We start from the raw sequence: 14,938 nt of genomic DNA, 5'->3' as shown, positions 1-14,938 counted from the left end.
GGTTTCAAACTACGTTTAAATAGATTAATTGCAGCTGTATTAGCTGACGCATTATCAAAAGTAATTGTTAAAACTTTATCTTTTATCCCATAAAACCCAAAAATTTCCATTATTGTACTAAAAATAGCTGTTGCGTTATGAGGATATGGACATAAACGAAAACCAATTATTCTATTTTGTAAAACCAATTATTCTATTTTGTAAAATCCAATCGTCATCAACGTAGTGCGCTGTGACACATAAATATCCAGTTTTATTACACCCCTCCCACAGATCAGAAGTGCAAGACACAGTAGCATTAAAAGTCCTAAAATTATCAACAAGAGATTGTCTCATTGCATAAAAAACTTTCATGCAATCAGAACGAGTTGTGTTTCTACTTACCCGTTTAAATTGTGGGCAAAAGGCTGTCTGGATGAATTCTTCGAAGGAGGCATCATCTGCAAAAGAAAGAGGCAATTCGGCACTAGCTAAAAATTTAGCTAGTGCCTCACGAGCACGTTGTGCATCGTATGTAAAATTTTGTAACCCATGTGATGTGAGTGATAGTGTTTGTTGGCGGGAGTCCACACTCCCACCTTGGTGCAACGGTAGACATATTTTCCAATGTATATCCAGATGACAAGTACCCTCACCCTTTTTATTAGAAAAGTACTTTTTACAATATTTACATACCGCACGAATTTCCATCTCACCTATTTTTGGATTTGGTCGGGGCTCCTCGGTGAAATGCTGTCATGCCGGAGAAGTTCGCGGTCTTTTTCCTCTGCTGCGTTCTCCAGCTTCCTCGTTGTATACTAAAGCATTATCCACCGGAGCATTTTCTAGTTCAGTGGGGGTGGGGTTGGAAGGCATCATTTCTTCCTCAAAAAATGTATCCTCACCAAGCTCAGGAAGAGCAGTGAAATCAGGGAAGTTTGGTGAGGCCATTTTCTAGAAATTGATAGAACTTGATTCAACTTTGTAAATGAAAGAGCTAGAAAATGAATGAACGCGAGAAAAAAGCTTAGAATCAAAATCAAAGAGACAAGTTGAGAGATAGAATGAGAGTGAGATGAGAAGATGAGAGTGAATTGTTGTGTGGGATTTATGGTGGAATTAAGGGGTATTTATAGGGGATTTTTAGGTTAAAATTCAGTTTTTTTCCGTTGGGCCCGCGAAGGGCCCACTGGACCAAATGAAATGGGCTTCTTCGTGGGCCGTTTCGCGGGCTTGGGCCGGGCCAAATAAGGGCCGAATCAGGGCTTGGGTCGGGCCGAATAAGGGCCGTGCCGCGAGCCTTCACGTGCTTGGGCCGCGGGCTGAGAAGTTGAGGCCCAGCCCTAGTCCATTACATGTACCGTGCCGGCACGGCCCGTAATAGTAACGAACCGGGCCGTGCCGAATCAGGCACTATTACGGGCTGGGCCGGGCCGTCCATGGACGGCCCGGCCCATTTGACACCTCTAGTTATTAATATAGTAGTTACTTATAATCGATTATTAATTACTATCTTTTAATTATTTAACATACTAATTTATTATATATAATATAATTACTAATGTACTCGTTAATGATAATATCCATTATTATTATTATATTATTAATATATTAATTTTTATTTCTAAGTGATTATTAATTATTTAATATATTCATTTAAGATTATTAATTACATGTACTCAAAACAAAATTTTATAAATATAACCAAACACGATTTCACATTTTTATTATACTCAAAAAAATCTCTTTAAAACCCAACCAAATGTAATTTCAGAATGAATCATAAAATGATTTTCAAAATAATCTCATATTCACTTTTATACTGAAAATAAAATCATTTTAAAAACATAACCAAACGGACCCTTTGTTTTTTGGACTTTCTTTTTTCTTTGACCTTTTATAGTCATCGTAAAATTTTGCATATATATATATATATATATTTTATTACTAAATATTTATTATACAAGTTTGTTTATACTATATGAATATTTATTGTATATCAAAATGTATGCGAGTGCTTTATCTTTAATACTAAATAGATGTCGATTTCTGAAACGATTTCGGGTGCAGAAGCGCGGTAACTCGGATCGGGTCTAAAAATTTTTTTTATAAAACTTTTAAGAACGCTATAGAATATATTAACTTATAACGAATAAATTAATCTAATTAATTTAGAACATGAATTATACCTAGCGACTGATTAGAATAATAATTTAAATTTTTTGACCATGAACAATCTAATGCTCCAGTTCTCATATCACTAAGAATCTTTCTCGTCAATTCCTTAATTCTACAAAGAGCATATGTATGGGCACACCTGAAAATAAGAAAAAATAGTTATCACTCAATTTATAAGTCATCCAAAAACATCAACTCATGTACGATGTGGAATTGGGAAATGAAGAATTTTTCTTCTGTTTTTCTCTCAATGTTACACGCCCACTCCAGCAAGATTATATGCTAACTAACTGCGTATTACATGCCTATAATAGCCAAGTTACCCACCATGCACAAGGAAGTGAATGAAAAAGTTACACGTCAGTCGCTAGCATGTTACACGCCAACTAGCAGAATGTTACACACCTATAACCACTATGTTACACGCCAACTAGCAGAATGTTACACGCCCATAACCACTGTGTTACACGCCTATCACATAAAGGAAGGAGAAAAATTGTGTTCTCTAATTTTCTATTATCTCATATTTATAGAGTACCTATCAGATTCCTGGTAGAATTCTAATCTTATCTCAAAAAGATAAGGCTAAGAAAATGATAGATTAATTTAATTTTGAATCCTATTTAAAATCAAATAATATTCTCAATTATTTTTGGAACAATTTTCTTTCTCCTATCAGTATGAGAATTCGACACCACATGGATTTCTCCCTGTCATAGGCGCCATCTTATCCAGTAAGAGGAGAAGAATTTCCTCCTTATTCTGTTGTCTAATTTTGACCCAAATTCAAATTCTACTTTAAAGTCAAACTTCAAACTAATTTGAATTCCAATTGGATAACTTGTTTAACAAGTAAACTGGATAACTTAGAGATGAAGCAACTAAATCCCACTAGAATTCTCTCTACCATAGGCGTGCTCCTCATGTGGTCCCCACCACATGTGTGTTCTAAAATTCAAATTAAATAATCACATTGTTTAATATCTAATTAATTCTCAATTAATTATTTTTAAGTGATTTAATTTATAATTTCATAATTTTAAATTCATGTTTTACACTTAGTGTCTAGTAAAATTACAAGGACGATGCAAGGACTCATAGACCTATAATATCAAGCTCCAATAAAATTAATAATTTATTAATTCTAAAGTGACTCTAATATAAACTTTAGAATTGCACTCTTGCTATTATAGACATCTATTTACATCCGTGAAATGTCCATCTGATATAGTCACTTCATATAGATCGATCATATATAAATAATTCATAATTAGAGCTAAATGAAATCCGTTAAATCTCTCTAATTACATATTTATCCTTAAGTACCATTGATTCTCTAATGGATAGTGATTCATAAAACAAATTCATGGATTAGAGTGCTTCTACTAATCTAAGTACTGAATCAACACTGCATAAGAATCATTTATCTACTTCTTTCTCAAGAAAGAATGGATTCTATCGCGTAACATTAACATTCACGGCCACCTACTTCATATGTCTCCAAGATACAAGAAGTAAGTATACTCGAAATCCGTAAGGAAAAAGTCAAAAGACATGAATCTATAAATAAGAGTTTGTTAAGAATTTATGATTAAGATAATTCTTTATATGACCATGAGTGGATTCAATTAGAATTTATATTCTTAACAAAATTATCTGAAATTCATATTATGTCTTGTCTTAATTCTACATAATCTCATTATGTAAAATACACTCATTCGATATCCTTTCATATCAACAATGTAGATAAGCTCATTCTATTTTTAATGAGAATGATATGTATTAATAGTATTTTAATTAAAGATTCTAAACGATTCCAAACTTTAATTAAATTCATTATGGACTCATTTCAATTATTATTCTTAAATATTATCCTCTAGTATATAATACTTATAAGCAATACTTAAGGTCACATAAATAATCATGGAATTTTCAATGATATTCATAAAGTATTAAAAAATACATGTACATAAATAATGAAATTTTTATTTTTATTAAATAAATAATAATATCATGTATTGCATCTCATACTTTTAGGACACCATTCTCAATAATAGACACTTTCATTGGCGAGAATTTCACCGATTAGAAAAGGAACCTAAATAGTGTCTTAACCTTTTAGAAACTAGAATTCAACTAAACACACATTGTCCTCCTGAACCTGCTGTTGATGCTCTTAATAAGGTGTTCTTGGCGTACTAACGCTGGAAGAACTCAAATGATATGGTCATTGCTATATGATGGCAAGTGTGTCCAGTGTACTTCAAGCACAAAATGAGAATTATCGAACTACTATACATATTATGGATAATCTTAAGGACATGTTCCATGGACAAGCTACACAGAAGCAGCAGTAGGCTCTACGTAACCTCGCAAACTGCAGACAGAATGTGGGATCTTCCGTCAAAGATCATATGATGAAGGTGATGAGCTATTTGGTTGAAGCTCAGACTAATAGAGCCGACATCGATGTTGAGTCTCAAATAACCATGTTCTTGGAGACTCTGTAAAATGAATATATTATGTTTAAGGCTTCGTTTAATCTTAGCACTGGACAGAACATGATCATGATAGAGTTAATGAAAGAAGTACATGCCTTTGAAAGAATGATCAAGGGCGGGTCAAATGATTTAGAAGCTAACTTGGTTGAGATATCTTCCTCTAAACTCGCTCCAGGGAATTGAAAGAAGAAGCAGGAAGCTAAGAAGGAGAATTTTTCTGTTTCGCAAACTAAGGGCAAGAAGAAGAAGAAGAAGAAGAAGAAGAATAAGCTGAATAAGGTTAAGTGCTTTCATTGCAGGAGGTGGGCCACATGAAGAAGAATTACAATGACTACATGGCCTTTAAAGACAAATGAAGTAAGTGCAATCTTTTAATTATTAAGGCATGTTTAGTTGAAGAATCCAGTGATACCCGGGTCATAGATTCTGGATCGACTAATCATGTGTATGTTTCTCTGCATGGGTTCAAACAAATGAGAAGTCTTCAAAATGAGAACTTCATGTTAAGGATGAGTGATGGAATTCTTGTGTTGGATGAAGTTGTGAGAGATGTCCGTCTTTATTTTGATAGTTATAGGCATTTAGTTTTGTGAGACTGTTTTATATTCCTCAGTTTGAGAGAAATCTTATTTTTGTCACTTGTTTATTTAAAGACTCTTATTAACTTTCTTTTAACAATAAAGTTGTGATTAGTAAAAGCAAGTTTTTTATCTGTGATGGATGGATGTAAAAATAATTTATACTTTATTAAACATAAGGTAGACTCACTGCATAACACTGAAGTTAACAGTAACTAAAAAACGTAAGACTTCTCACTCTAATAAAACACATCTTTGACATTTGTGACTTGGTCACATTAGCCTAAACAGAATACAGAGGTTGAGAAAGTATGGACCTTTTAGTTTCTTAGAGGTTGAGTCCATACCAAAGTGTGAATCTTATTTGGAGGGCAAGACTAAAAGACCATTTGGGTCTAAGAGTAGTAGGGTCAAAGGGGTTCCAGAACTTGTGCATATTAACGTTTGTGGTCCCATGAATGTCAAGGCACGAGAAAGGTACAAGTATTATGTCATTTTCATTGACAATTATTTGAGATATGGTTATGTGTACCTATTGCACCAAAAGAGCAAATCTTTTGACAAGTTCAGGGACTTTCAAGCTAAGGTTGAAAAGTAATTGGGTAAAGTAATAATGGCAGTCGATCCAAATTAGGTGGTGATGCAAAACTTTGGAACACAAAGAGACCATGGAGGATGTTGATGCAAAACTCTAGACTGGAGCCATGAAAGCTGAAATAGAATCAATAGATTCTAATCACGTCTGGGAACATGTAGAGCTTCTTGATGGGATAAAACCTATTACGTGTAAATGGAATGCATATAGGAAGGTCAAAATCTATAAGGCTAGATTGATAACTAAAGAATACATGCAAAAAGAGGAAATCGATTACGAGGAAATCTTTTTGCTTGTAGCCATGCTAAAGTCCATCTGAATTTCTCTTATTAATTGCAACTGCTCTTGATTACGAGATATGACAAATGGATGTCAAGACGACATTCTTGAATGACTATCTTGAGGAAAATATCTATCTATTACAACCAGAAGACTTTATGACTAAAGGATCAAGAGGGAAAATTTTACAAATTGCTTAAATTTATTTATAGATTAAAGCAAGCTTCTTAGTCTTGTAATAAAAGATTTGACGAAGTAGTCAAAACTTATGGATTCCAGAAAAATATGGATGAACTTTATGTTTATAAGCATATTAAAGACCGGAAGGTAGTTTTTCTGTTGTTAAATGTTGTTCTACTCATTAGAAATGATGTAGATGCATTATCTTCAGTCAAAATTTGGCTTACCAAATAGCTTTAATTCTCTGTCACCTATTTATATTTAATTCGGTTATTAAAAACCCCCAAGTGGGACTTAAATTAATATTAAAATAATGATAAATAACCTTACGTGATCACATATGACCCACCAAACTACGACCTACGTAGGTTCTCTGAGTGTGACTAGAGTCCACGAAGTGAGCCTAATGACATCACATGACTCGAAGGTTGGGCTTGGACTCTTAAATGAGCGTAGTACAAAATCGGATATCAACATGTGGCAATTTTTTTCTCATCAAAGTTCCAATTTGAGGGGCGGTCTGAGTTCATTTTGATGGTGGGTTCAATTTCATCGGCCAAAATTGATTCTAGGACGGAGGGGATTTGGAGGATATGTCGTGGTTGGAGAACTTTAGGGCAGAGTTTTTTATTTTTTGCAAATATAAATGTTGAAAAATATTAATGTTGAATAGGTGTAAAACATTCGTGGATATTTCTTTTTTATTTTGTTTATTTTCTTTTCAATTTTGATGTTTCATTTTTCCCTTTTTTCATTATAGGAGGATATAAATGTCTTTATATATAATAGCTTACAGTTTTGTAAATAAATAAAAAGGCATGTATTTTTAGATTTTAAATGCACAAAATAGACATTTATGTAAGTTACCCAAAACTTTATTATCAAAAAAACCATATAATTTGTAGCTTACTTCACCTACTACCGAAAGAAAAGCAAAAATGTCAACGAAAATTTTGACTTGTACTGACAGAATATGAAGCATTGATATGGAAAATATTTTTTAGGATGCCTTTGATTTTTAGGGCCCGTTCACTTCGCTGATTCGAGTTTATAATTCAAGTTGAGATGTGATTTTGTGTGAGAGCTTTTTACTGTAGTAAAAAAGTTAGATGTGACTGTTTCTGAGAGCTTTTTACTGTAGCAAAACTCGAATTCTAAACTCGAATCGGCGAAATGAACGGGCCTTTTTGTGTCATGATTTGAATCATGATTCGTGACTCGTTACAGTATTTTTTTTTATAAAAAATACACGTAAATTAAAAATAATTCTAAATCAAGATTTTGAATCCATCAACTAAACGTCTTCTTATTGATCTTCACAAAAGGACTTGTGGCCATGAAGACATGAATTACAGAAATCTCTCGTGATGTTTATAATTTTAAATAAAATATTCAAAAACTTTACAATCAAGAGATGCCTCAACAAAGCTTTAACCATTTTATTATGGATTGGAAATGGGAAAGTGCCAACACGCCCTAATAAGAACAAGAGAGAAAGCTATGCGTTACAAAATAATTTGATGGTAAACCTTTACTGTGATATGTATATATAAATATCGGTGCACAATTTTTATTTTTTATTTTTTATTTTTTATTTTTGGGAAAGGAAAATTTCATCTCAAATCAGAAAAACCAGTGTACCATGTTTTAAAAAACAAACCGGTGTATAATTTTTTTTTAAAATTACATATATATCCAATTTTGTTAAATTTAAGAATAAATTCATGAGACGTCTACGGATTCTTTTCTCTCTATATTAGTCCTAGTAGTTAAATTTATCCTATATATAGTATTTGAACTCAAAAAATATGTCATAAATGGCCTCTCAGTCAAATTTTTGAATGGAAACCGTTATATTGGACGGTTGTTATGATTTTTGTGTTATTTTAAGGATTTAATAATACTCAACTTTTATTTTTTGAGACGTCCTTAAAGATTTCTTTTTGAATTTCTCCTTAAAGATTTTTTTTTCCTTCTCTAAATCAATTTTTGAATTTTTTTTTCTCTCTATAACGAGTTGCTGATCTTCTTTTCCTCTAACATTAGTGCTTTTTCTTTTTTCCTTTTTTGAGTTTTGTTTGAATTATATATGTTTTATAAAATTCATAAAATAGAATTTTTTCTAATAGAAGTGAAAAAGATTAACTACCGGTAATATTTTATTTTTCAACCTTTAAATTTATATGAGAAATTGTTAATTCTGTATATTGTTTTTAATCTAATGTGATGTTAATCAAATCTAACAGTCTTTACTCATATTAATAGGCTGGCTTACCGAAGAAAGTCTCTTATAAACTAACTAAACTATTTTTTATTAAGTAGATAGAATTTAAAACTCTTCCTTCTTAGCGTTAGGATTATCAGGAGGACCTAAAACCGTAAATTCACTCAGATGAAATTTGATACAAACAACAAAAGATAACAATTTAGAAATTAATTGTAGTGAAAAAGAAGTTCAATAACTAGTTTCAGAGAAGTAAAGCAGGTTAGAGATCTCAAATAAGAAAAAGTATAAGAGTGGTATTAAACCTTTAAAATAACTCAAAAATCATAACCACTCTCTAATTTAACAGTTTCCATTTAAAATTTTTACAATGAACCATTTATAAGATACTTTTTCAGTTGAGGGCCTATTTATGAAAAAAATTTGACTACAGGAGCAAATTCTAAAGAAAGAAAAGAATTGAGGGACTTTGATGAATTTATTCCTTAAATTTATATATATATATATATAATTTTTTTTTATTTTGATATGATTTTACAAGATTAAGAGGCCATGTGATTCATGACCCATATGGTAGTAAACACCAATTATATTTAGCCTTTTGTGAGCTTATACTCTAAAATTTTGGGCACTATGTAAGATGACAATCTTTATAGATATAAGTTGTGTATAATTTTCTTGTCCCTTGGTTGTTCCTCAAACCATATTTTTGACACTTCGTTTATCTGTTAAAGTGTTTTGAGTATTTAATTTCTATTTATAAGGCTAGGTTGTTATATTAACATGATATGACAATTATTCGGGGATAGTCAAGGGGATATATGATATAGTAACACTTATTGAAAGACGTTTCGCCACCACACCTAATTTCTCAAATCTCATGCAGACAATTAATCAAACATGATTGACTTAGCCAGGCCACAAAAAAAAAAAAAAAACCGAATGAAATAAAGACAGTTCAAAATCTTAAATCTAAAGATGCTTTCATATGAATTCAATGCAGTCGCAATACCCTCTAAAGTAAGTGCACTTTTGGCGACTCCTCTCCAAGGTATTGAATGAGAAAAAGGTATTCAGATGACCATGTGGTTATGGCACTTTTCTTTTATGTTGATTATGACCAACTTAATCTAAATTAAGGCAAAAAAAAAAAAAGAACAAATGCAACAACGAAATCTACAAAGCCCCCCCAAAAAAAAAAAAAAAAAAAAAAAAAAAACCTGAGAGAAGATCCTTTCAAACATGGCATAAATAGATCTGCCCAACAAACGCAAAGCCGGGCTGTTTAGACATAGAGAAATAAATTCTAAGAATTTATACTATACCAAGTGACGTGACAATTGCTTGTTATTTTGTTATGGCTAAAGACAATATTTGTATAGAATAAAATTAAGGTGCTTTATCATCAATCTTTTGCAAAAGACCGGTCCTCTATTGTAACATAATATTATATTTATCCTATGTAATAATAACTTTGCAAAGGTGTCTTAGTATGAGGAATAAATTATTCTTGTTGTACACATTACATAGTTTTATTGTTAAATGGACTCTTACAAAGTCATTGCTACAAAGAGAAAATGTCATGTTACATAGTCACTTCAACACGTTATATCATTTGGTCACGATAAATGACATTCCTCGCGGAGAAGTATATCATACCAATGGGTGTATCACAATAAAAACAAGGAAATGAAGGAGGATTGAAAAGAACCCCCAGAACTACCTGCAACTTAAACCAAGATATTAACAGTGTTCTGATCAAACATAGAAAAGTCATGCCACCACAAACTTAAAAGGAAGCAAATGCTCTATTCTATTTCCTCGACAAGTCGGATCACATTCTTACTCGTTAAGGAGATGATAAACAGATAAAAGAGTAGTAGCAAAGGAAGAAAGCTGCTTATTACCGGCTGGCTACCGACTAACGACCATGGCCAAGGAGCTAATGTGCTCTTTAGGCCTTCTTTTGTTTTTTGACTTGTGGGGGAAACAGAGCACGGAAGAACCAGGCAGCAAACACTGCTCCTATGAAGGGACAAATCCAATAAACGTAAAACTGATCCCATGTGTTGTGCCAGTTGTTCACATAAGCCCAACCAAAGGCCTGCAAAGACAGTATAGTAGTAGATTATGCATCTTGTTAGGCTTCCCCGTGATATGAGACAATTACATATCCATAAAAAGAAAAGGGAAGAAAAGAAAAGAAACAAAAATCAAGCATGAGCCCTACTTGAAGAATGAAGAAACAAGAACGCCTAATTGTTTTTTGTATTTGAATTTTGAAGCAAGCAATATACAAAAAGAAAAACAAGCGGAGATCGAAAAGAGGGCAATAGAGAGGGAAAAGCATTGAAACATAACAAGAGATGAGTTTGCGTCCCAAAAAACATTGACAAAAGTCTTTACTTTCTTGTTGAGCTATTCATCCATAATCTAGCAGAAATCTAATTACAGACAAATCCTAGAAGAGAATTTTAAAAAATAATAAAAGCCCTAAACTTTGTCCGTGACCCAAAGTTCTAATATAGAAGACCTATACAGAGAGGTTGGAGACGTGGATCTTTAACTTAAGTATACAAACTTACCCCATTTACGCTTTGTTTGGTAGTGGCGAAAGGTGGAAAGATGGAGGGGGAGCAGAGGGACTGATGGAGAGAACATGGAAAAAATGAGCTGCTTGGTATGAGAGAAAAGAGGAAGGAAAAAGGGAATAAAGGGAGCATATGACATTGCAAAAGAGAGTATTGGAGACTAGTCCAGAGCACAAACAACCAGATCACAAGTTTTTATCAGGGACGTTCTGCTAAAAAAGATTTGACCAATCATCTGTTATCATTTTTAAGCTTAGACTCCCCCACAAAGATCTTATAAAAATACCACAATCGATACTTTTCCCATGACTAAAAATATTCCTACCTTTTTTGCATTCTTGAAGTTCACAGATTGACACAAGCAGGATTCTAATTGAAAAGTCGATTCTTACTAGATGAATCCAAATTACACAGCTAGGCAGTCAAATCTATCAATCTGGTCAAACAGAAATCTCCGAGAGTTTGTGGCAAATAGCTTAACTGACTACTGAACTAAAGACCAAAAAGGTTTACTTTCTGTAAATATGTCTCTGGTGAGCAAGAAACTTATTGGTGACTATATTTTTGACGAAATTTCTAAAGGTAATTGACAAATAATAGTGACCAATATCTATTTGAGCTATTAATATTGAGGTCAGATTTTGCTACATTATTCCTTCTCCTAAACCCTTTGATTGTCCTTTTCTTGTTTAGTTTGTGATATTCCCCAAAACCTGCTTAGCAGACCCAAGTTCGAAAGTGGAGTCATCGCTAGACCCCACACGTTGAGCAGTTAGGCATGTCATTTGCTCCCAAATGATATGGGCCATGGGGTTCAATTTCTTAGGGTCACCTACCTTGCGAATGACCAAGTTTTGTGCTTCATTGAATGGATTCAGCGTGATGCAAAAGGAAAAATGAATTCTCCACTATAACAAAGAGATTCTCTACCATGCAATCTCCAGCAAGAAAGGATTGCCTGATTAATTATGACGATAAATACACTCACCACTAAATGATTTTATGCTCGATTTTATGTTTCAACTTGCAAGTTTAGAAAGAAAAATTTAAGGAGAAATGAAAATCATTTTCTCTTTGTCATGCATTTAGGAAATGTAGGCAAGTTTGGTAATTGGAATAAATTTTTTCCTTTAGCTCATAGCTTACGTTTCATATTTCTTTTCCATGTTAGGATTTAAGTGATTTGGAGAGAAACTTAAAACAGAAGGCTATAAGAATTTTGCAATATTAATATCACTATTTTCCAATAGAGCATATGGCCAATGTTTCCCTCCAGTGCAATAAAAGTTATGACCAATTTCGTCTAGTCTCAAGGTGCAAATAAGTTTGTAAAAAATCAAATAGTTAGTCACTTATTCTAGTTGAACTTGTGAAGTCTGAGTAATGTATTTTTTGATATCTAGATAAGTCAAACATTGAACATATGTCGTAGCAATCCAATCAATACATAACTATTTAAGGAGTGGTCCATAAGCTAAAAGTTCTCTCTAAACGGAGATCCTTAACGATCCGTAGATATCAAGTGCTATGATTCGGGAAGGGCTGAGAAGAGGTCATCAATTTCAAACAATATGCCATACTGAACTCAAAAGGTATAGAAATCAACAAAACAGGATTCCCTGATGGTTAAAAAGAAAGACCTTTTGAACTCAATCTTATCTCTAAAACACGACACAATTATCATATCCTTCCAAATAAAAGTTATTAGGGGAAGCAAAATTAGAAGAATTTGTCAACTATCATCCTTTAGCATACAAAATGTGTATGGAATAATTTGCCTACAGCGTTCCGTTACTTTCAGTCAGCTTACATGTGTTCATAACCAAATCTACGCTAAAGAAAATACAATTTCCAAAGCTTACGAAGTTTCTAATCAGTTGGAAAAGTGTCAAAATGGAAAGACAACAACAAGGAATAACCGAATATAATTTAGTTGTGTGCTAAAACAGTACGGACGGATTAAATAAGACCAATGTATCGCAAACAGAGTACGGTACTGGAAAAAAAAAAATGTTTTTTTGTTATCAAATGAAAAGGTGATCTTCAAAGCATGTCTTTTAACAATGAATATCAACCAAATTTTAGTTTAAATGCATAGAATTCAAATACCCAAACATTAATCTCAATCAGAAGATATTTTGGCAGCCAGAGACACAACATGAGAAAAGCAATGAAAAGAGAGTCAAACATCATTAATGCACCATTAAATCATTATGATGAATTTATTGACATAAATCAGCAACAAAGCAACCAAATAAAAGGAGAGATGAATTACTGACATTCAAACCACTAAATCAGTACGACGAATTTATTGACGTAAATCAGCAACAAAGCAAACCAAATAAAAGGATAGATGAATTACTGACATTCAAACCATTAAATCAGTACGATGAATTTGTAGACATAAATCAGCAACAAAGCAACCAAGTACAAGGAGAGATGAATTACTGACATTGACAGGATTCATTGAAGGTCCGGTGTACGAAGAACCTGCGACAACCATCGCCACGGTAGCGACGGCAATCAACCACATCTTGAGAAGAGGACTACGAGGACCTTTGAGAATAATAACAAGAACAATAAAGGTCATTACGAAAGTCAACACCCCCTCAGCAATGGCTCCAGTGTGTAAGTCAACCTTCAGAGAAGGCCCTCCAAGCATGTGCTTGTACTGCTCCGGCATCACCTCCTTTATGGCCACAACTCCGCCCACAGCACCCAATGCCTGTCAAACCAACATACATCAACACTAAAAATTCCCATTGACAAATCAAAGCTTGTATATAATACTGTATACCACACAACGTCAATACCGCAAAAATCCAAACGGAATGAAATTGAGAGTAGGCCTGGATATCAAAGAATTCAAAACAGTTTGATGAATTCATAAAATGTTTCGAAATTGAATTCGAACAACAGCACTTAAGGACAGCACAAACAATGAAATAAATGTGGTTTGGCAATCACGATGTCATATCTAGAATCCAAAAACCTAGAGAGAGAGAGAGAGAGAGAGAAGGGGAGAGACCTGAGCAGGGAAGCGAAGGGCCATGGAGAAGAGAGTGTCGGAGCCGAGGCCGGCGGCGTAGAAGGAGGCGGTGGCGGTGGGGTTGAAGGTGGCGCCGCCGAGGACTTCGCCGATGAAGGAGAAACCGAAGACGAGGAGGAAGATGAGGACAGTCGTGATGAATAGAGACGGCCATAGGAGGCCTTGAACGCCGATCGCCGACGAAACCACGGCGGTGACGGCGCCGAGAGTGGAGGCGCAGAAGATCCACATAAATGTCAGCACCGCGTCACCTACCGCCGCCTTTATTGCGCCCACCATCGTGAATTGTGTAGTTTTGATGCGTTTCCTGTAACGGAGGTGTGTTAATAGCAGAGAAATGGCTCTCTCTCTCTCCTCTCTCTCGTCCTCCGTGCGTTGTTTGGGTTCGTTCGTTGGCAGAATATGCACCAAAAGCTAACAACTAGTCAGAAGTCAGTTGCCACTTTGCTCCGTGTTTTAGTTATTTTCATTGTTATTTTCAAAATTATTGAGTGAACTTTTCACAATAAAAACTCACAAATTGTTGTGATTATTAAAATAAAAAAAAAAGAGCTCACAAATTGTCTCTCGTACAATTCCACTTCAGTTCTCTTTTAAGTTTTGGGGCCTACTGGATGAACGAAAACAAAATATGGGCCTACTAATTAATTTTTAGTGAGAAAGAAGGAAATAAATTAAAATTTGAGATGAATTAAAATTAATAAATTAATAATTTACATAAGGTAATAAATATGTTAAATTATTGTTTTCGTTCATAGAGTGAGAAAGAAGGAAATAAATTAAA

The 14,938-nt window shown here is 33.7% G+C and overlaps 1 protein-coding gene across 2 annotated transcripts; it reads right to left on the bottom strand.

The window, feature by feature from the left end:
* Window positions 1-9,940: 9,940 nt before the first annotated feature.
* Window positions 9,941-14,634, bottom strand: LOC21396850 (aquaporin SIP1-1). Of its 2 annotated transcripts, XM_024171864.1 has the most exons (4): window positions 14,134-14,634; window positions 13,558-13,830; window positions 10,422-10,618; window positions 9,941-10,237 (listed from the first exon to the last, which is right to left on the bottom strand). In XM_024171864.1, the coding sequence occupies exons 1-3, from the start codon at window positions 14,431-14,433 to the stop codon at window positions 10,469-10,471; spliced, it is 723 nt and encodes a 240-aa protein (XP_024027632.1). In that variant the 5' UTR covers window positions 14,434-14,634; the 3' UTR covers window positions 9,941-10,237; window positions 10,422-10,468. The 2 variants fall into 2 exon arrangements, with proteins under 2 accessions (XP_024027632.1, XP_024027625.1); XM_024171857.1 differs by having other exon boundaries at window positions 9,941-10,618.
* Between the last annotated feature and the right edge of the window lie 304 nt (window positions 14,635-14,938).

This window comes from Morus notabilis, unplaced genomic scaffold, assembly GCF_000414095.1.
Source record: "Morus notabilis unplaced genomic scaffold, ASM41409v2 Scaffold1, whole genome shotgun sequence".
Lineage (NCBI taxonomy): Eukaryota > Viridiplantae > Streptophyta > Magnoliopsida > Rosales > Moraceae > Morus > Morus notabilis.
Note: the sequence above shows the minus strand (reverse complement) of the source record. Positions and strands in the feature narration are given on the sequence as shown.

Excerpts from the sequence above, each read along its gene's own strand:
- LOC21396850 (XM_024171857.1), bottom strand. The coding sequence starts at position 14,433 with ATGGTGGGCGCAATAAAGGCGGCGGTAGGTGACGCGGTGCTGACATTT. Across the intron at positions 13,831-14,133 it reads CCCTTCGCTTCCCTGCTCAG|GCATTGGGTGCTGTGGGCGG; the intron begins GTCTCTCCCCTT and ends TTGGTTTGACAG. Across the intron at positions 10,619-13,557 it reads CTTCAATGAATCCTGTCAAT|GCCTTTGGTTGGGCTTATGT; the intron begins GTCAGTAATTCA and ends CTGTCTTTGCAG.